The 23,581-nt window shown below is 42.5% G+C and overlaps 1 protein-coding gene across 2 annotated transcripts in view; it reads right to left on the bottom strand.

The window, feature by feature from the left end:
- Positions 1 to 424: 424 nt before the first annotated feature.
- Positions 425 to 23,581, bottom strand: part of BEND7 (BEN domain containing 7) — a 61,110-nt gene continuing 37,953 nt past the window's right edge. Inside the window, exons 3-8 of one of the 2 annotated variants that reach the window (XM_066589909.1) lie at positions 14,115 to 14,411; positions 13,900 to 14,022; positions 7,653 to 7,909; positions 5,739 to 5,964; positions 3,360 to 3,485; positions 425 to 1,243 (exon numbers count right to left, since the gene is read on the bottom strand). In XM_066589909.1, coding sequence (XP_066446006.1) covers positions 1,185 to 1,243; positions 3,360 to 3,485; positions 5,739 to 5,964; positions 7,653 to 7,909; positions 13,900 to 14,022; positions 14,115 to 14,411 — 1,088 coding nt within the window. In that variant the 3' untranslated portion in view covers positions 425 to 1,184. The remainder of the gene's footprint in view (positions 1,244 to 3,359; positions 3,486 to 5,738; positions 5,965 to 7,652; positions 7,910 to 13,899; positions 14,023 to 14,114; positions 14,412 to 23,581) is intronic. The other variant, XM_066589910.1, reaches the window with a different exon arrangement.

The raw sequence follows: 23,581 nt of genomic DNA, 5'->3' as shown, positions 1-23,581 counted from the left end.
CTTCAAAAAGCGCACCACTCCCGTCTATGGGTTGTGTCTGTATTGTGGCTCATACCTAGTCACTTCAATGGAGCAGAGTTGCAATACCAAACACAGTTTTTTTTCTAATCCGAGACAATCCCTTTAATTAAGATAAAAATCACCACATAGACAGATATGAACTAGAGATGATCGAGCATACACGATAGGGCAAACTACTCGAGCGAGTAGTGCCTTATTTGAGTACCTGCCCGCTCGTCTCTAAAGATTCGGCTGCTGGTGCGGGTGAGAGGTGAGTTGCGGCGGTGAGCGAGGGGGAGAGAGAGATCTCACCTTCGTTCCTCCCCGCCGCTTCCCGCCCCCCGCCGGCCCCCTTAATCTTTAGAGACGAGCGGGCAGGTACTCGAATTAGGCACTACTTGTTCGAGTAGTTTGCCTTATCGAGTATGCTCGCTCATCTCTAATATAAACCTAATGTAATATTCATGTGTTCCATTTATATTCCTCTGTCATTATATTCACTTTAAAAATAAAGTATTTAGCGCAAACATATCCTTTATAAAGTAACGTGTAAACAAGGTAGCATATGAAATGTATTGAATGGGCCTTTAAATCATGAATGTCATCCCCTGATTACAAAACAATGCAAATTTCTCAGTCATACATAGGTTCTTGGGCCAGGAGTCATACATATTCTGGTATGGATTTATTCTCCCCACGGGATTTCAGTTGATTCAATATTTGACTGTGGGCCTGAAAACTTTTTTATGTTTCATAACAACACATTTCCCTAATTTGCAGATTATGTAACTACTTATGTCTAATGCAAATGGATGCTACATTTTCAGTAAAATCAAGAGCGTCTCTGAAACATCTAACCAGCCGGGTACAAAATTGCTAATGTAAAGCATAGACAGCAGACTCCATGTCTTCTGCGTCACATTAACATGTGACTTTAGAGTGTAATGCCAGTTTGCCACACAAACAGCAATAATCTTCAGAGAAGACATTTTCCCCAAAAGCACACCAATTGTGAACAAGCCACAAGGACTGCTCTATAAGCCACACTGTCAGCCCTGTATGTCATAAACATCCTGCCTGGTATTACAAAATAGACGTTTTACTCATAAAGATGTCCCAAAGGTGTCAGCAGAAGGTTCTAGTAGGAGCGTCTTCTGGACAGATGTCTCCTGGACACTTGTTGCTCAGAACCCTGCCTTGGAATGAAGCCACATTTCATCATCGGTAGTCTGAAGAGAATTGCCTTTAAAAAAGCAAACAAAAAAACGCTAAGAAGTTTCAATAACCTGTCACTAGTAAATAAAATACATATAATAACTTGTAAGGAAAACACAGAAGCTTTGGCTCTGAATGTCCTGTTTCCGGACCCAGTGTCTACTTCAATGATATTCCTAATACTTCCCATGACCAATATACAATGGCATGTAAAGCATTAGCTATATGTTACTAGAATGAATTAATATAATTAATACCTTAAGAGGACCCAGATGTATATACTAGAGAATGACCTACAGAGCGGTTCTATCATTTAAGGGGTGCGGCTTTTCATGTAACCAAGATTAAGGCCTCAACTCCACGGGCAGATCGGATTCCACATGCGGGAGCCCACAGCGGAATCCGCCCCTGCCTATGGCCGAGGACACTGCAAAACTTCTACTTACCCGTTTGGGTCTTCTGCGGGTCTTCTCTTTTCTTCACTGTGGATTTGTGCAGAGGCACCAACCGCCGCTCCTCCACGCATGCGCAGTGGAGTTTTTTTTCTTTTTAAACTCCTGCTTTCCCACGGAATCCGCGACCCATCCACAATTGAATTGCGGACAGGCTGTGGATCGGACAACTTCCATTGACTGCAATGGAAGCTGTCTGTGCGGGATCCGCAGTGAAATGGAGCATGGGATATAGAGCTTTCAGCTCACAGCTATCTTATGCGCATGACCAACTCAAAGTAGTTGTGCCAAGATCTAAAGTTATCCTCTATGCATAGGGAGGTCTGGTTCCTCCAGGAATTAGCGGAGCGGTGATTGCACATATGTGCTGTCGCTCCATTCATTTCAATGAGACAACCGAGTGCAAATGCTCAGCTGTATGTAATGGTCCCACTGAAATGAATGGAGTGGCACTGCCAGTGTATGATTGACCACCTCTCCATTTATGTTCTGAACCTCCATTCTCAGAATCGGTGTTGGTCCCATCGGTCAGACCTCCAACACTCTGAAAGTTATTCCTTATCTTATAGATAGAGGATAACTTTCAGTCCTGACGCAATCATTTTAATAGGTATTGTTCCACTTCTCTGACATCCACTGATGCTCTAATGCACAAATAGTGTCTATACAAAGTCTGCACATTGACATCACTGATAAGGTGCTAATATCGTTCACAAATATGTATATAAATACATTTAAGGCCCTTCTACATGGGCAGACCTTCTGTTTCTTAACCAATTGCCAATATAGCATCCTGATTGATGCTTGTTACGGTCTTGTACACGCAGCAGATGATCAGCAGAAGGGGGACAAGACACAATAAATAAAATCATTTGTTCTAAACAGATTGCATTGATTGGCAGTATATCACCCTGTTCATACAGAAAGATGTGCCGCAATCAGCGAGAATTTTTGTGCCCTCATAAAATATCCAATCAGTTGACAAAAGAGCGTTTGCTTGTTTGTTGACAGATCACGAGAATATTTACATAGGCCGAGGATCATAAAAAGGAGTGATTCTGACTGATCATCCCTCTGTGTAAAACGGCCTTTAGCGTACCTGACTCCCTTAATAAATATACGGCGCTTGGTCCTGGGCTTTAATCCAGGCCAGAAGCAAAAATATGGCATGGTATTAAAGCCACTGCTTCTGCAATCAAGCAGGAGCAGGTCAGGTTCTTAGCTGTTAGTCACAGCTGACGACCCGGAGGAGAAGGGAGAAGCGGTTTTTAACTGCTACTGCCTTCTTCTTTTCTGGGTACATAGCGCTTAATGAGTGCTATATGTACTAAGAAGTGAAAGTTGAAGTGTTTCATCCACTATGTGACCCAGCGATCATGTGACCACTGGGTGCCACCTGTTACAAGCGGAGTTGCAGGGTCCTAGCAGACCCTGATCAGCTCTGTTAGCGACTATTTTTTTACCTTTTTACCCCCAATAAAAGAAAAAAAAGGCAGCGAAAAAAGATATAGAAAAATAGCCGTATATGTCACGGGAAAATAACGCAGCAAAAACAATTTTGGCAGCTGAAGGAAAAAAAAATATATAGGGCAATAAAACCACCCTAAAAATCCCTAAAAAAATGTCTGGTCCTTTAGCTACAAAACAGCCTGGTCCTTCAGGGGTTAAGGCAGGGGTATACCATTTGCTCACCTAGATCAGAGCCTCTTTTTAATCTTCTCCTAGCGAGTTTGATCTGATCCTGAAGGATCTGTACCCAATGTCGTGGCCCAGGAACCTTTTCCACATTGTTAGCAGTGCAATACTTTTCTGTAAAGACTAGGAAATAAAAACAAGATTTTACATAGGGAAGATTGATGGACAATTATCTCTTCTGCAAGAAGATAGAGATGTAGCGTTTCTGGGAATGTGCATATAAAAACTGCATCAATAACATCTTGGTATGGCTTCTGAAACTGCTGGGTATACAAAATGGTAATGAAGAGCTCAGTCATTGTGCATCCTTATATGAACCTGCTGATAGAGAAGGATACATGGATGCTGGCTATGCAGGGGAGCACACTGCACATTTACCTCTCCTATTATCACTGCATGCAAGAACACTAAATGCCGAGCAAAGGCCGGGGGATCTAACATGTAATTAGGAAGCAGGATCATTTCCATACAATTTGCCTTGATACGTACGGCTAAACTGTATGATTTAGTCTCTTAATAATGAGGATACGGCGCCTGAGAAGCTTTCACTAAATTCTACATATTTTTCTGAGGTCTAGGCCGTCTGCAGTCACACCTAATTACGTTTTAGGTAAAGGCAAATAAAACACAATAAAAAGAATGTAAAGATCTTCTTAGCAAGGGTTAATTAGTAGGGATGAGCGAGTATACTCGCTAAGGCACTACTCGCTCGAGTAATGTGCTTTAGACGAGTATCTCCCTGCTCGTCCCTGAAGATTCGGGAGCCGCCGCAGCTGACAGGTGAGTCGCGGCGGGGAGCAGGGGAGAGCGGGCGGGAGAGAGAGATCTCCCCTCCATTCCTCCCCGCTCTCCCCCTCAGCTCCCCGCTCCGCGCCGGCCCCCGAATCTTCAGGGACTAACAGGGAGATACTTGGCTAAAGCACATTACTCGAGCGAGTAGTGCCTTAGCGAGTATACTCGCTCATCCCTATTAATTAGATGTGGAGATGTAGTGTATCTGCTAATATTACTGTTACACCAGGTATTTGTACTTTTGGGATACAATCACGTTTGGCGATAATAAAGCTGATCACTGCTTTTTGTTTTTTTTTAAAGGGGACCTGTCACCATCATATTACCTCCAAAGCGGAGTTCACAGACCAACAGGGATGAAATATCAATCACTTCTAATGCCCTCTCTTTTCCTAATGAGCCTATGTACCTCTGCAATTAGGTTCCAAAGTTATCCCGAGCCGTATGCAAATCAGCGGGGTAGAGTCAGGCTGATCATGAGCTGCTGAGCTAACCACACCCCATTTCTCCTCATAGACAGGGCTTCCTGTGTAATAAGGGGTGTGATTGGCTCAGCAGTTGACGAATCGCATTTGCATACAATTAGAAGTGATTGATGTCTGACAGTGTCTGTTTTGGGGTGAGATGACAGTAACAGGTTCCCTTTAATTGTAAAACAATGTCCCCATCAGAGGTTTCATTAATACTGTACAGTTAAAGAGGTTGTCCACTTTTTACTGTTTTTACTTATAAAATAGAAAATCATACTATTTTCTTACATGTATTTAAAATTCTACTCCCGTACCTGTATTATATCAGTAGAACGACCTTATTTGCATAGTAGAATGGTATAGTCCATGGATCAGTCAGTCCATACTAATAAACTAAACATGGCATCAGTCATGTGACCCTTATAGTATTCATCTAATATTGACCAGGTATCTAATAGGTGAACACTAGATTACTGAGGAGCAGAACTCACACAGTATTACTATAGCATCATGTCTGGCAGTACCTGTGGAGAAACAGCTCTTATATTCTCCCTTGTATCCTCTGTGTCGTGTCATTTGTCCCATCACCTAGAGACAGGCGGCCATGTTTTACAAGTATATATGTACAGTGAGGAAGTTAATACAATAACCATACTACGAATTATTCCACCATTATTCCTGGATGATAGGTAAGCTTGTAACTAACAATGTCAGGGGTCACATGATATCTTTGTGTGTCACCTGACTGGCGCCATGTTTGGTCTAGACTGTCTGGCCCATGGCTATACCTTTCTAGTATGCAGATAGGGGTGACTACATTGATATAATAAAGGTATGTGAGCAGAATTTTATATACATTTAAATTAGAAAATAGTTTGTAATTGAATACATTTTAAACATATAAACCGGATAACCCCTTTAAGTGTGGAAAAGGTGCCTAGGAGGGTTCCCCGTTCCATTCTCCATGTTTTCACACTTAAAGCGCCAAAGCACTTTTCTGTTTCATATATTTGATGTAACCTGCGATCTAGCCCAGCTTTATATGAATCTGTCTGTTCCTTCATACAGAGAATACAGCATATACCACAGACCACAGATTATAACCAAAGTGTACCTTTTATTGCTCCCACAATATTCTGATCCAGCCCCTGCCGGTTGTCATTGAGTCCACGCTTTCTCTTTCCGTTGGGTAGCGATGTTGCCAAAGTTTTATCATCGAAAAAAGCACAGACGAGTTTCCTGAAGAGCAGGCTGCCCGATCGCTTATAGTTAGACAGTATGGAGTCCAGCTGAGATTTTGGCATGAAAACATCAAACCCTTCTGCCAACTGCACATCTGGCTAACAAATCAAAGAATATAGCGATGTCAGAAGAATAGAGCGCCTGAACCTAATACTCTATCTAGGTCTGGTTCTTGTACTTTCTACATGATTAGAAAATGTAGTACTATAGGTCCTGAGGACAGTTAAAGGGAATGTGTCACCAAAAAATGGCCTACTGTATAAATCAAGTTTTTATGTTAAAAATGTAACTCATTTTTTTTACTTGTACTGTCACGATCTGTATTTTTAAAAAAAAATCTTTATATTTTGCAGTTTTCACACAGACCACTAAGCTTAATGATAGGCTGACACTTGGTTCAGTCATTCTATTACAGCCTCATGGGCTTTCATTATAAAAAGAAGCCATGTCACCCAGTGTTATTATAGCCTAATCAGCACAGAATTCAAGATCTTAACATGTGGAATGAACAGCACCACAGATTTTTCAGCTTCACTGAGGGATCAGATTACTGCTACCCAAGTCTATGAAAAGGGGAGAAGGGAATAGGAGACTATTTGCTATGTAGTCTCTGTTACAAGACGCCCAGAGATAAGAGGAGAATCTACTCCCCCCCTAAGGCCAAGGTCAAATTCTACACAGAACGCGTGGTAGAAATTTGAGGCTGTCCGCTGTATTCCTGCTACGGATTTGCAGTTTGACATGCCGCAAAATCCTCACACAGATAAGCCCTGATAAATGAGGCTGCCCACCACGGAGTCCGCTCTTTGAAGGTGATGTGTCACCTAATTTAGGCCCAATGTTCATGGGTGGATTTGCCGAATCCGCGTGGGACACCCGCGCAGAAGATCCACAATTCGAGCCGCCCATAGATAAGCATGGGCATCCGCACCTCAATTAACACATGTGGATTTGTTTTCCAGATTCCACGTGCAGAAAACAAATTACAGCATGCTCTATTTTAGTGCGGATTCCGTGTGGACAGCTTCCATTGAAATCAATGAGGGCCGTCTGATCCACGAAAAAAGCAAGAGATCTGGAAAAAAAAATCTGTACTGCGCATATCCGACGACGAACTATGTGGACGATCCGCAGTTCAGAAAATGTGAGGTACGCGCGGACGTCGCTGCCGGCAGGGTAGGATTCTGCTGCGGGCTCCCACATGCAAGATCCGACCCACCCGTGGACATGAGGCCTTATTGTATGCGGGAAGGCCAAATTTATAGCAAACATTTTACATGTTGCTTACCTTCAACAGATTTTTATATCACTCTCTCTGCTGACCCATAGTGAGAAAAATGAAAATATTATTTAATTTGTAATTTTTCCTAAAAAAGTGAAACAAATAACTACAAAGAAATCTAAAAGTTTATTTGATTTTTAAATCCCAAACTTTTTCTTTGCGTGACATATTCCCTTCAGTAAACCCAGATAAAAGGAACCTTTTTGTCCTATAAAATCCAGTGGTGTAAGAAAACTGTAGCATCATCAGACGACAACAAGTCTTAGTTGTGCGTGGGCTTTGTTTCCTGAGCACAATACATCATGACTGTAAGTGGTTTGTTATAAATGGATATGTCTTGCTAATGCTACATTTGTAGAGCCATCACGTTTTGGGATAAAGAAAAAAATAGACTGCAAAGGACAAATGTTAATGTTTTTGGCTTTGGTGTAATGAGAAGTCATATGAAGCTCATTACACCGCTTGAGGCCAACATAACTAATTAACCTTTGTATGGCGACTTACATCAGAGGATGACGAGTTGACAACAATACCGAATCCTGGCACATGATCGTCCTCTTTCTTGATGGGTTCTGCTTGCGACAGACTGGCAGGCCTGTCTGGAAGAAGCAGCGGCTTGTGATCTCTCACGCTCACGCTGTTTACGGAGGCCGCACTTATATTCTTTGGAAGAACTTTTTTCTTCATGATTCTTTTTCTTGAGAGAACGGTCTTCTGGGAGCAAAGACATGACTGGGCAGTCTGCTGTCGGGTTTGTGCAACTATATAAAAATAAATGGGCTTGAAAATGAAAGCTATGCCACTTTTAGCTGCAAGCTATTGTAGGAGTACTGACAAAAGCACAGAGGCATACAGTTTCTCTAACAACATCAGTTTTCTGCTGCTCTGAGGCTTACTACAAAGCACTACCCATTTATAAAGCCTTGGTCTTAACTACCATCATGCAGTCACTAAAACGTCTGATTATGGCAGAAACATGATTTTCTTATTCTTAAAGAAGTTGTCCGAGTTGGTTTTTTTTTTTTCAAACACATGTTCCCCGTGCAGCAAGATAGCAAACCTAGGGGGTCTCCCTCGTGACGTCATTGACACGGAGGACTGAGCAACAGCAGGGGGCCAAGAGAGTTGAGCATATGCCTGTTATGTCATTGCACGGGGAACATCTTGTTGTGTTTTTTCTTTTAATAACTAAGATGTTCCCTGTGACAAAACATAACACACATATGCTCAACTCTCTTGGCCCCCGCTGCTGCTCAGTCCTCCATGTCAATGACGTCACGAGGGAGACCCGTTATGTTTGTCATGTTGCTCCACGGGGAACATGTTTTTGAAAAAAAAAACAAAAGCAACTCTGACAACCCTTTTAGGCTACCATACATATTAGGCAGATGTCTGAATGCTCATTTAGCTGACAGCTAGCTCACCTGTCCCCTTCCCCCACACACGTAAGCTCGGCATGCTTTTATCATTACATTCTGACTGAAATCCATGAGGTCCTTGTACACAAGATAATTAATGATACTAACATCCCTCTTACGGGGCCAGAATCCTCATCAAATCCACTTACATCCCACCTTCAATGCAAGTCAATGGAACCCAATTTACATGTACAGTATTAGAAAAAATCTGTATAGTGATTGTCCATGCCATGGAAAAAATAGTGTGAGAAGAATGAACAAGTTCATTCTCCCTGCGATTTCTATACAAAGACAAACCCAAAAATTGCACATATGGGGTCATTTCTGGTGACTTTCGTTGCAATTCACAAAAGTAATTGGGGCCGTATAGTAAAAGAGTTCAGTGGAAGTAGATTTCTGTATAATGTATCCTAAAGTGCAAGAAATTGCTCAATACATTAGGACAGCTTTACTTCTACAGTAAATGTTTTCCCGTGGCTTGAGAATTCCTGCAGGGTCTATTAAAGCAGAGTACAACAGCTTACAAGACTGAGGTAAGGATCTACTCACACTATATGCACAAACCTCTCCAGACTATACCCAGAACGTAGAGCTATCACTACCATGCAACACTGGTAAGGCTGGCTGTCCACGGGCGTTGCGATACACCACCGTGGGAGAACACTTTGCCACCGGGATTTTCCGCATGGACAGGAGGCCTTAGGGTCCTGCAGATCACAAAGACCATTTTTCCTTGAAAAATCCTTTGGGGTGCGTTCACACATAACAGATTTAGGGTGCCTTCACACTTGTGAGAAAATCGTGTGTTTTTTGAGTGATGCGAGAATGAGTGGAAACACAGAATTATGAAACTAATGATTTTCAATGGTTTCATGCTCATTTGTGATGTTTTCAGACATGCGATGTGGAGTGAAAAAAAATTGCAGCATGCCCTATCTTTCAGCATTTTGCTTTTTTTTTAATCTCCCCCGATTCCCTGTGGAGCCTCATTTTTCTTGCATCGCAAAGCACGAACTTGTGATTTTTCGTATAATGAGATACGTTTTTAACATTACAAATTCCTATTGTCTATCGCGAGAAAAATGCAAGTGGCAACGATGTATTTGCAAGAAAAAGCCTCGCTGACGCTCAGACATCTCCCGAGCAAAACTGCTTTTTTTCGCACTGCGATCACCAGTGTAAAAGGAGCCCTAAAGGCCCATTTAGACTAGACGCATGTTGGGTAAACGATGCCCGACACTCGTCTCTGCACATACTTGCTCTTGTGCTGTTGCATAAATGATGGAGGATGAGCTTAACGCTGATCACTCAGTGTAAATAGCAGCTGTTCAGCATTAAACGGCCGCTATGTTAAGTGAATGGAGAGGGGCGGGGAAGCGCGAGGAGTGAAATCTCCAGCAGCCTCCCTGCCCCCCTGCTGGCCGCTCTGTGAACGAGCAAGCACTACTAGCCCCCGTGCAACAGCACGGGAGAGAGGACACACAGGGACGAATGTCGGGCATCGTTTGCCCGTCATTCGTCCCGTTTAAATGGACTTAAAGTGTAGAAAATCTGCACCAAAAGATCTACAGCACTGGTGTGTATTTTGATGCAAATTCTAACATGAATCCGCAACAGACTTTACTCCTTCAATTGAAAGGGTGAAATCTGCTGTGGATCCATGTTAAAATCTGCATCACACAGTGTGGGTTTTGATGCGAGTCCACGCTAAATGTAAAGCAGCTAAACCACCAGTAAGGAGAGGCATTCTTGACACGGATCCTGCAGTCCTTTACGTGATGAAGCTACAGGACACTTAGTACCAGGATACCTCATTTCCATTATTCAGCTTTCTGAAGCATTTAACAGACTTGCCTTTATTGCAAATTAGTTTACTTGAATCTTGGTTTCACTATATGAAAGAAACAAATTTCATGCATTTAATGAAGCCAGTGTACATGCTCCACGGGTTATTTATTGGAAAAGGCTTTTTCTGTGTTTTCTGCATTTTCTACATTATTGATCTTATGCTGAGAAAATAATTTATTATGTGATGGATTAAAAAAGTAATCAGCTTTTCAGAAAGACGCTGCAGATTACTTCATGATATAGTACGATGTCTCTTGTGATAGTGACGGTGGGGGCTGTTCCACTTACACTTCTGGAATTTATTATGGGAGACCTTTATTAAAATATACCAGCAGCATAAAAACCTTGTGCTACACACCCTGTACAGCGGGATGCTATTGTTGTTGGTTAGGATGCTATTCCACTGATGTATGCCCTTGTTCTACTTTCACTCCTTAAAGACCCATGACAAATATTTGTCATAGGTCCCAGGGGGAAAATGGAGAGGGCGCCGAGCACACCACATACCCAGCAGGTGAATAATAACGCTAACCACTTAGATGCCAACGTCAGGGCCGGGATGAGGAGTAGGCAAAGGTTGGTACCCACACAGAGCGCCACCTTTCTACAGCAGAGGAGGGAGAACAATTTTATTGAAAATGGAAGTGCTTATTGCTACAGCAGACCAGGGAAGCAGTAACAGTTGGCATGGCTTATGGTATTATCCACCAGTCCTAAGAGTGCCAATGCCGCACTGTGTCCTAATGCCTGCACCGCATCGTCAGGACGTAGCACGTGCCAGAACATAGCACAGCAATGCCAGCAGAAGAGAACCCAGAGTGTCGACAGCAGCTCCTCTTCCTCTTCACACTACTGCTTCCAGACCAGAAACCATTGCAGTGAAAATGGCGCCAGAGCCCATAACAGGGGAAGAGGGGAGTACATTTATTTTTTTGTTATGGTTTGAGATTTGTATTAACTATAAAAGCTGATCCATGGGGTCTGCATTAATTGCGAGGCTGATCCAGGCATGGGTAATAAAGGGGTTTTCCAGCCCCAATACAATGAATGTAATGAATGGCTCAGCGCTGCCTGCGATTGGTTGAGTGCTCAGCCAATCAGATACAGCCTTTTCAGCAGGTGGGGATTTAAAATTCCCGCTTACTGAAAGAATTTCACTACACTGCCTTGGGAGATCAAGTGGCTAGACGAGCCTGAGCCCCAGCAGCGGCAGAGAGGTGAGTATATAGATATATATATTTTTTTTTTACACAAGCCAGGGATGATTTTCAGGAAGGGGCTAATATTTAAAGCCCTTCCCTGAAAATCACTGCAGGGGTTGTCAGCAGCCCATTGCTTTCAATGGGGCTGCCGGCAGCAGCAGCGGCCCCATTGAAGGCAATTGGCACAGACCTGCATTTACCCGTGTTTTGGCACGTCCGTGGACGCTCGGATTTGTGCACACATACGTGCGCGCAAATGCATGTTCGTTTGAACGAGGCCTAAGACTACAATAGGTTATCAACATTGTAGTCTTAGAGAACCCCTTAAGGGTATGTTCACATGTACTGGAATTGGTGTGGAAAATCCACATAAAAAAATCATGTCCAAACCTGCAACAGACTTCAAACCTTCAATTGAAGGGGTGAAGTCTACTGTGGATATTTATCAAAATCTGCAGTGAGGGTGTGGGTTTTGACTCAGTTTTTGACACGGAATTTGCTGTGAATTTTCCACTGCGGAAAATCCGCACCAATTTCATTATGTTTCAAATATAGAGAAAAGTGTTCAGCTTAATATGAAGTGCCAGAGTTTTTCAAGTGGTGTGGAAGGGGTTACTTGTAAACTAGAATGGTACAAGCTCATGAAATGGGATTATCCTGCACATATATATGACATGTAAACAATCACTTTGAGCTCAAAAGAAATAATACAAACTGCACTTCATTGGGCAGTATTAGAGATAGATGGAACGCAACAAATAACCAAAGTGAAATCCAGATGTAATGCGGTGTAATGAATTGTTACAGCTACAACCTGAATACTACTAGTGGGAGACTGATGGATGCGGATGTTACATACACAATCAATGAGCTTTTGCGGCTCGTTATATCACTAGCGGTGGGCAGTCCTCGCACTCAGAGAAACCGTGTATGAGCAGGTGCCAGGGAAGACCATCAGCATATGCGCGGTTCATCCAAGTGCACGATGGTCCATCACCAATGACGTAGCTGCTGACATACATACTGAGCCGCGAAGGCTCATAGATTAAGTATGTGACATCAGTGGAAGTTCAACAATTCTAACATCGGGGAAATGTAACTATACTGCGCATCCACAGAACTGCGCAGATTTTTAAATGGAAACACAATTACAAAGATCACTTTGCTAACATATATAGATGTTATGGGGCTCAGACAACCCCCATAATTAGCTTCTTCTGAAAATATGCTTACATAAAGCAGGAACATGACATTGTGGGTTGTAAATACTGCAAACTATGTTGGTGCTATACAAATAATGTGAAACTAAATAAAAAAAAACCCTTTTGTATATTCAGTATGGAAGTGCAGTTTGAAGAGTTCATGATAAAAGTTTGTATTTTTTCCCTATGGAAACTAACTTTGCATCTTATATTAAAGTGTTTTCCAGTTGTAATAAAGGGATTACCATTAGCCTCTGCTCGCCCATACTGCCCGCTTTGGAATTCACTTACAAGTTGCACATTTCACCTGTTCTCATGCCTGGGCATATGATGCCACTCTCTGACTTTCACTGATGTGTTGTTCCCAACTTGGGCCAGTAACTGTGGCATCTGAATGGACGTTACTGGAAGAGGAGGACAAGATGTCTCCTGCCCGTTTGCATAATTCTCCACACATGCGCAGTACATGCTGGCTACTGCACATGCATGGAGCATAGATATGGTGAAAATGGGAAGGGAACTTGTTATTTGTATAGTGCCAACTTATTCTGCAGCGCTTTCAGGTAAATTTAATTACCCCCCAGAAAGCTGGGTACTGATTTTACCGACCTCGGAAGTATGGCGAGTTAAGTCAACCTTGAGCCGGCTACCTAAACCAAGCGAAGATTGAACTCGCAACCTTCAGGTTGTGAGCAAGAGCTTAGCACTGCATTCTGCTGCCTTAATACTCTGCATTTGATTGGATTGGGTACGGTGACAATCTATGGTAGTGTTGTGGGCAGATTGAGTATTGGCTGAGAAGCCAACTCTATAGACAGATAGTAAATGTAGTAGACAGGATGGGGAAGTGAGCAAAGTAAGCAAACCCGGCATATGATTGTTGGATCAGGATTATGCAGGAAGATGGAGAAAACTAGTAAAGGGTATTTAGGCTTTTTAAGTGTTAAATACGACATACTGAGAACCTTTTTTTCCAAGTCCATTCAGGATGAGATGGCGCCTTTAACTGCAGAATAATTTAGTATGTAATGGTATTACCCACTATTTGTAGTACAGTATGTGCTGGTATAAAATACAGTACCTGCCTGTACTTGCATGAACTTCCTCATTGCTTTCAGTTCCTGAAGGATGGCCTGGAGAGTGGGTTGGCAGTTACATGTACAGCACTTTGATTCTGGTACTGAATTCACCATTCGTAATTCACCTGATGGATAAGAAGGAAGCAGTCAATCAAAACATTATAGTCAAGATATATTAAGATGTACCGCATATTCTTCCAGTTCTTTCCAAACACACCATTAGTTCCAGGATTTTTCGGCTGATTCTGCACAGTCTTAGAACGGGTCCCATACTGTCCTGTAAACTCGCTGGCTTGGATTGGTACGTTGTTCCATGGAGCCTGCGTTGCGTGGATGGGATCATCAGTGGCACATGAAGTGCTCACGCTATCAGTCCAACTCATGTCCAGATCGTGCACACCTTCCTTCAGCTTCTCGCCTTCCTTGCCAACACGCTGGTACACCCGTCCAGTGCTGTCATTTAACAGCCTTCTCATGCCAGTGATCTGCTTTTTAATCTCCATACCTTCATCTACTGTAAACACAAGAAACAATGACAATCAAGGGATTAAGAACAACAAACATGCATTCTATGAGGTTTTCTTTGCAGATTATTTTTCTGATGTTTTTTGTAAAAAGTGCCCTAATTTTTTTGTGATATACATTTTTATTTCCTGCGGAGAGATATCTGAAACTCAAAGAATGTTGTGTTTTAAAATGCCATGGCGTCATGTAATTGTTCTCAGAGAAACCAAGTAATCTTGTAGATATGATACCTTTTAATAGCTAACAAAAATACATGATGTTATAGTGAGCTTTCCAACCTACTTAGGGTTCTTCATCAGGCTCAATAGGCAATGGATGGCTTTCTTGTAGAAGACTGTGGGTCCAGTGAGGGGCAGACCGTGTGTGCTGCTGTACGGGAGGGAGGGTGGATTTTTTAGTTGTGTATGTGTCACCAATGGCATTTGTTTTTGTGTATTGTATTGTGTTCTATTGCAAAAAACTCGATAAAACTCGTTTGATTTAAAAAAAGTGGGAACAAACAAAAAACTAAGTGGCGCTTTTTTCCTTGAAACACTATGCGTGGAACCACACTATTAACAGTACTGTTGGTGCTGGTATAAGGCGTCCATGACATCAATGAACCTGACAGAACTCAGAACAGGAAATGATATTATAAGAATAAGGCCGCTCTCACATGAGTGTGATGTCACTGCATAATACACGGTGAATGGAGTCCATGAAAGTATGTTGATTTTCATTGATCCATTCACACTTGTATATATTCATTGCATATAATTCAGTGTTAAAAAGAGAGCAGCATGTTCTAGTTTACCATGTATTACACGCGATACAGCCCTATTCTCTATGGGTGTGTACAAAAATGCTGCACATACACAATTACATTGCATATGTGCGGCATTTTATACGCATGCTGCTAGGAAATTTAAAAAAAGAGGAGAGTTAAAAAAAAGAATCCAGGAAGCCTGTGCATGACAGTGTGGGTCGGATATGCTGTCATGTGCAGGCTACACGATCACGGTGATCGCTGCTCCACACACCAGTAAAACACGGAGTTTTACCATATACTCGTGTGGGTCTTTCCCTTGCATATATTTGAAAGTGTAGCAAAATTAATATTTTTTCAGAAAATGCTGTGAATCACAAAAATTACATCAAAGCAGCACGAAACACCAATAAGAAACATCCCATTAATGATATTTATCCCCCAAACAAGGACCCTTGACGCGAGTGGCGAGCTTGAGTATTTTGGCTAACATATTAACTACTATTTCATATCAACTGTTAAGGAAGCAGTCTGGCTTTATAATGTTGGGTTAGCCAGGGTATAAGTACATCATGTGGTTCGCTTGTAAGGTGCAGGGCAGCCCGCTGGATCTAGTAGTACGGCGTCATTAGTAGGCTGTAGGCACTACACGTATCAGTGTGATTGGCACGCTTTATATGCCTTATCTACCGTGTTTCCCAGATAATAAGCTCTACCATGATAATAAGCCCTACCCTGATTTTGGGGTCTTGAAATACAAGCCCTCCCCCCAAAATAAGCCCTAGCTACCCTATATGTAAAAAAACAAAAACAAACAATACTCACCTAGCAGCCAGCATTCGGTTCCCTTGTGCTGGGCTGCGTCAGGCTTGAATACCCCGCTTCCAGAAAGCTAATGCTCTGATTGGTTAATTGAGCGGCGCATCAGCCAATCAAAGCCGGCACTCCAATAACCAATCAGAGCCGTTCATTGATGTCATTCAGTAAATGGCTGTGATTGGTTAATCTCGTGCGCGGCTCTCATTGGCTGACACGGCACTCGATTAACCAATCAGAGCATCAGCTTGCTGGAGGTGGGGTATTCAAGCCCCGCTACCAGGAAGAACTGCTCTATCGCTGTGCAGGACACAGAAGCCTGCAACAGCGATGAAGACCAGCACGAGGGACCGAATGCCAGCTGCTAGGTAAGTATTATCCCCCTGAAAATAAGACACTATGCCTATTTTGAGGAAAAAAGTCATAAGAAAGTGTCTTATTTTCGGGAAAACAAGGTATGTTCAAGTATTATACTAGGCAGCCACTCCCCTCAATTTATGGAAGGCCTGTGTGTGGTTGTTCATCAATATTCTCACCTCTGCAATGTCCTTCATATAGCATCTTGTCTGTTCTGCATGTTGCATGATCCCGCTTTGATTGGCTGTGTAATCCAGTAATACAATGCATGCTATGTTGAGTGTAACATTTCAGATAATAGACGCAGGCGCATTGATAGGCACGGACGTGGCATGCATGATCGAGAAAGTTAACCAATATATGACCGTTTCTGGAGCAAATCACGCCAGAAAATGGTCTTATATGCTGTGCACCACATTTACTATGTGTATTTAGACACTTTTGGATAGTTTTTCCAACTTGGCCGAAAAAGGGGCATGTCCTAAATTGCACCAAATTGGCACAATTTTTGTCGGACACTAAGCCAGCTTACAGCTGGTCTAAACTTAGAGCAAACAGTTTTCAAATTCGACAGATTTATCATTCAGCAAAGCTACTGCGATAGATCTGATGCATTTTAAGACTCTAACTTTTAGACAGCATTAGTATTCACAGTGAAGATCTAATTAGATGAAGGTGGCAAGAATACACAGCAAAGCTTTACGCAGGCAGTGGACCAAGTCAATCAACCAGTCAAGAAGTTCCAATGAAGCAAGAGCCAGATCTTCTGGAGCAGGGGCTATGAAACAACTTTCGAATAGGAAAGCCCCGGGCATTGACCGCATACCAGCTGAGTTACTCCAACCAGGGCCAATCCTGATGTTAACAATTCTGCGTCAACAGGTCTGGAACACCAAATCGTGGCCCAAAGACCGTACACGATCGGTTTTCGTACCACTTCTAAAAAAAAGGTGACATGCAAGAATGCTGCAACTATCGGACCATCGCACTCAAATCGCATGCAAGCAAAATCCTGCTCAAGGTTATTCAAAAACGCATGAACTCATTTGTTGAGAAGGAGCTCCGTGATGACTAAGCTGGACTTCACATAAGATGTGGAACCAGAGATCAAATTGTAAACCTTCAGAGGATCAAGGAGAAGACGTGAGAATAATAGCAGGACGTGTACATGTCCTTCATAGATCACAATAAAGCATTCAACTGCATTGAACACAACAATGTATGAAGCAAATGGGAGAATTAATACGATCACTTTATGAGAACCAAGAAGACAGAGCATGGACAGCATTCGGTAATACTGACTAGTTTGAGATTGAGAAAGGCATCTGACAATGCGTTTATAACATTAGAAAGTCCTATTGACATCCGTGTTAAAAAAACGCAGCGATATCGTGATCGCCAGTGTGCAGGATCCCTGATTTTTATACTATGCAATTTTAACATTAGAAAGTCCTATTAACCTTGCTACAAATCACAGGTAGCAGTGAAGCGATGCTACAGTTTTCCCAAGGAAAAAAGCATCACTGACACTACAAAATTGCGTGTACGTAGGTAGCAGCAATATCACAGCTATTTTGTAGCAGCGATACTGCTGTTGCCTGATTTTCGTCCTGTAAAACTGCCAGACAGGTGTAGGAACCTAATGGACACCATTCTGGTCAATGGAATCCATCCAGCACAGTTTGGTTCCGTTACGACACAGATCAATTCATCCAGGGAACTCCATAATGGAGCAGGAAAACTGAATCCCTAGTGAATGGCGCTTAACACCATTTCTTTTATTTCAGTCAGCCATTAAAAGATTCCACAACTGCAAACTTATTATTTTTGTTTCTTTTATTGAGAGCAATAGCACTGAATTCAATATGCCAACAATACCATCCCGGGCCACTGCACTGTGGACAGAGCTGTCTGCATCCGGTTCTGTCCACGCTAACAGTGGAGCCAGCAAACAGTAGATTGGTGGGGATCTGTAGCAGACCCTCGCTGATCAACTTTCTATATCCTGCCCTGAGGATAGGTCATCACTCATCAGTAGTAAAATCTCGGAAAACCGCTTAAGTAAAGCGTTTCTTTGCTGGAAACACATTGAGTTTTTGAATTAAAAAATATAATACATGGTGCTAGGAAGCAGAAATATGAATGAATACTTTATACTTTGCAAGGTGGGAGTACAGTGATCTTCACCCAAAATACTATACATAGAAGCACACGTGGCACTTTTTTGATCCCATAGTTGAAAAATGTAAGTTATTAACTAAGTCATTTTGCTCTGAGCAGTAACATGCTCCTGAATTGCCCAGATATTCTAGTTTGCTGCATTGTCACATTACCTGTAGATGTTACATTGCAGGCACATAAAGTCCTGCACTGATAGTTAGTAGGTGAGAGTGACCTTCATATTCTCAGCCAGCAGCCAAAGGCTTCATTTACCAGATTCCTGGAAGCCAGAACAATTAGGTTCTGTCACCTTCACTTCCTGGAATCTGGTGAATGAATGCAAACTACATAAAAACACAGCAAAGGTTGTTATATCAGGTTTCACAAATTCATCTGCAGCTATGGGTATGAGTCATGTAAAATAGAGGTATGCTGGAAACCCTGAACAGTCTAATAAGCTGATCAAGGCCCAAAGACCGATGGACGAGTTCCCTTCGAAGTAAAAAAAAAAAAAAAAAATGTAGTAACCCCTTAAGGACCAGACACATTTTAGGGATTTTACCCATGTGGTGGTTTAACTGCCCTATTTGTTTTCCTTCAGCTACCAAAATTATTTTTGCTGCGTTCTTTTTTCCGTGTTATATAGAGCTATTTTTTTAATATCTTTTTCACTGCCTTTTTTTTAGCTATATTGGGGGATAAAAAAAGCTAAAAAATATATATTTTTTTTAACATTGAGGGCTTATTCAGACAGGCGTATATTGGTCGGCTTTTAACGCTCTGCTAATAATACGCTGGCCCTCTCTGCAAGACGAGGAGGCGGTCCTGGCCAGGAGCTAGTGCACTGAGTTCCACCCCCTCCCATTGCAAACAGTGGTGAAGGGCGGAGAGGGGGCAGGAGCTCAGTGCACTGCTCCCGGCCAGGCCTGCCTCCTACCCTTGCAGAGAGGGACAGCGTATATTGGCCGGGCGTGAAAACCCGACTGATATAAGCCCTTATAGGTATTTTTTTTTAATTAGTAAATTTAGGCTTAAAGGAGATGTCCCGCGCCGAAACGGGTTTTTTTTTTTTTAAACCCCCCCCCCGTTCGGCGCGAGACAACCCCGATGCAGGGGTTAAAAAAACCACCCGCACAGCGCTTACCTGAATCCCGGCGGTCCGGTGACTTCAATACTTACCGCTGAAGATGGCCGCCGGGATCTTCTGCCTTCGTGGACCGCAGCTCTTCTGTGCGGTCCACTGCCGATTCCAGCCTCCTGATTGGCTGGAATCGGCACGTGACGGGGCGGAGCTACACGGAGCCGCTCTCTGGCACGAGCGGCTCCATAGAAGACTACAGAAGACCCGGACTGCGCAAGCGCGGCTAATTTGGCCATCGGAGGCCGAAAATTAGTCGGCACCATGGAGACGAGGACGCCAGCAACGGAGCAGGTAAGTATAAAACTTTTTATAACTTCTGTATGGCTCATAATTAATGCACAATGTATATTACAAAGTGCATTATTATGGCCATACAGAAGTGTATAACCCCACTTGCTGCCTCGGGACATCTCCTTTAAATAAAGTATGGGAATGGGTTCCCTTATTTTGTTTCGGATGTTTTGAAATATAACATGTATGCAAATAAGCAAAAGGTGGCTGCTATTCCATGAAAAAATCCCTCAAAGCCTTTATTAAACAAGTGTCTCACATAAAGCCCAGTACAAAGGACGCGTTTCGATCCAGGAATGAATCTTGATCAGGTGATTAGGATTCATTCCTGAATGGAAACGCATCCTTTGTACTGGGCTTTATGTGAAACACTTGTTTAATAAAGACTTTGAGAGATTTCTTCACGGAATAGCAGCCACCTTTTGCTTACTTGAATATATCCTTTTGGAATGCCGATGAGGACTGCACAGCAAGACTGCTTACCGGAGAATCTAGCCTGTGAAATATAGATGTGCCAAATGGAGTGAGGCGGTGAGCTCTTTTTTTCTTTTTCATTGTTTATAACATGTATGGTTTTGGATTACAGGGGGCATTCGGCGACGGTTTTGGTTGGCGTCGGCTTTGGGGTTTTTTTTGTGTATACTTTTATTTTATTTTGTAATTTTGTTTTACCTATTTATGTAATTATTTTTTTTACTATCATTGTCCCCCATGATGTCATATAAGACCTCTGCAGGACATTCACATGTTTTCTTTTATTAAACACTTTACCACTGTAGCTGGGGCATCCATAGAATCCCCAATTACAGGGAAAACAGTTGTAGTGACAATAGTAACTGGCAGAACAGATCAGGGTCTTTTAGGACCCTGCAGCTCTGCTATGCCAGGAGATCCCGGCAGTCACGTGATCACTGGCTCACATAGTGGAAGAAACACTTCCATTTTAACTTCTTAGTACATAGTGCTCATTGAGTGCTGCGTACTAGGGAAAGGAGAAGGCAGAAGGGGTTAAAAACCACTTCTCCCTCCTCCTACGGGTTCTCAGCTGTGCTGACAACCCAACCTTCTTTTGATTGATTACAGGAGCAGGGGCTTTAATTTCTTGCTGTATTTTTACTATTGGCTGGGATTAAGGCTGCATCCACATGGGCTATAAAATCTTGCTACAAAACATCGCTCATGTGAAAGAACCTATTGGAAGCCATGGGCTTCACATTGCAGCGATAGTTTTGTAGTGAGATTTTGTAGCCCGTGCGGATGCAGCGTAAAGAGCAGGACCTAGCGCCATAAATTTACTCTGCTTCGTCCCTAATGGGTTAAGGGAATGTGACATCACAAAATGATCAATTTTTAAACATTTGTTTTTCAATTTTTTTTCTTCTGATTGTGTATATTTAAAAGAAATCTTAATATCCCACAGTTCTCACTCAGTCCACTGAGGCTGTATTCACAAATATGTTCAAATTTGTTTAGTGAAAAACTGATCTTTCTCTGTGCCATTTTAATGCAATTTTTATGTGTCTGCTTAGCGTTTTTGCAATTTTTATGCTTTAAAATCGGATTGCACTCACATGGCATGCGAATGCAAGCTGTTTTTTGACTATTCCCATAAAAAAAATAGAGGGAGCGGTATTCTTCCTAAACCAGAATCATACAAAAATAGGTCTTGCAGCGATTTTTCAAACTGAGACTATCGATCTCTGTGAATTAACCGATTTAAATGAATGGGTTCTTTTTCCTTACGAGTTCTTTAAATCTTGGACTGGAACAGAGCTTACGCGTGAAAAAAAACCCCAAAAACCCGCCCATATAAATACAGGCTGAGGCCTATTTCACACGAGCGCTTTATCATTGCTATTTTGCCACGGTAAAACGCCGGCCGAATCGCGACCATCTGAAGCATTGGATTCCAATTCATCTATTCAGATGGGCAATTTTCCGTCAGCATTTACGCTCTGACGGAAAAGCTAGGACTTTTTCTATCTTTTGCGGGAATATGGTAGCCGTTGCCGTACACTCCTATGGAAGTCTATGAGAGCCGTCAGAAAAGGGGAGGGTGAAGGAGTTTAGCAGTGTCTAGTGCTGTTTGTTTCCGTCATAGGCTGGCTAATGGAGCAGGAAGATGGAATGCTGGTGTGAACCCATCTATATAACTGCAGACCTCACCTGGGCTCTAGTGGAACATTACTCAGCATACCATAAGAACTATTGCTTCACGTATGATGCAGGGATGTTTTGCATCGCCAACTTGCATAATTACCAACCATGAATTCTGCTCTCTGCCAAACAATCCTAATAACCGGTTATCAGTCTGTGATCTAGTACAACTGGGTTATGCAGCAAGGCCACCAGCTCAAAGCACAGGAGCAAATCCAGACCTTTCAACTGTTCAATGTAGAGTTACAAAATAAAACCTTTCAAGTGGTTAGTCTGTGTCCCAACGTGGACCTCACCGATACCTACTGTAATTAACAGGCTTCATTTTAACTGACGGACCGGACAGGGTACCAGAACTGCAGATTATGGAGCACCTACATAAAAGTGACCACAACATAACTAGTTTGCATTTATCAGATGCTAAGGTTTTTACTAAAGGATTTACAAACTCTAACCTTTCAGCACGCATGCGCAACAGACAGGATGGATTGCGCATTAGTGGAAAAATCAACACGGGAGACCAGAGACATCCAGCTCTGGTCTGTAGGGGACGTCTATGATGATGTGCCGTCCTGGCTTGGACTGCAACGGCACATCTGCTAATGTGAAAAAAATCAAGTGACGGGCTGTCAGAACGGGTGGGGGAACGCTATACTTTCCAAAATGTAAGTTATTTACAATGTACCTGCAAATAATGAAGTTGGAACAGTACCTCTGCAGCGCCACCTATTGGATGGCAGCATTCCCGGACGACTCTTTAAACAAGTCTTTAAAACACTGAAGGGGAATAGGAAACTAAGCAAGAAAACCATAGACAGACAGCTGCTTCGGGGTTTTGCCCCTCATCAGTGTGCAGTAGGTTTCTGGCTTAGCTAGGGAGAGGCCTATGACATGGGTCGGGAGGGGTAACATCACTCCTTAAAATAAGCACACAGGCCAGAGGAGGCCAAAGAAGCAATGCTGAGTTCTATTGGACATTCTATCTATCTATTCTATTCTATCTGCAGATTTTAAATTTTATTTTCCCTGTGGACACGAGGCCTTATACAAGGCAGAAACACTTAGGCAAGAAAGAAGTCATGAGGCATTAAGGCCTCATGTCCACTAGCAAAATTGAATTGCGGATTCCACGGGTGAAATTTTGCCCATAGGAAATCAATGGCCATCTGCAGGTCAATTAAACTGACTTTTGCACCCGCGGATGGCATTTTAATCGATTTGCGTTTTTCATGAGCGGAAAAAAAATGCAGCATGCTCCATTTTAGTGCGGATTCTGCACGGATCGGCCACATTGCTATCTATAGGTCGGGATATCCGCATGAAAAAAAAAAATCCATTTAAAGCAAATCCACGCGGAATCTGGTGCAGAAATCTGCGCAGATTGTATTTTTCTAGTGGACATGAGGCCTAAAGGAATGAATAAATTCTATACAAAAAGCAGCAAATATGGAAACTTAAGAGACTCCTTGTCAAACTAGGTAAAACTAACCAA

Source organism: Eleutherodactylus coqui, chromosome 2 (assembly GCF_035609145.1).
Source record: "Eleutherodactylus coqui strain aEleCoq1 chromosome 2, aEleCoq1.hap1, whole genome shotgun sequence".
Lineage (NCBI taxonomy): Eukaryota > Metazoa > Chordata > Amphibia > Anura > Eleutherodactylidae > Eleutherodactylus > Eleutherodactylus coqui.
Note: the sequence above shows the minus strand (reverse complement) of the source record. Positions and strands in the feature narration are given on the sequence as shown.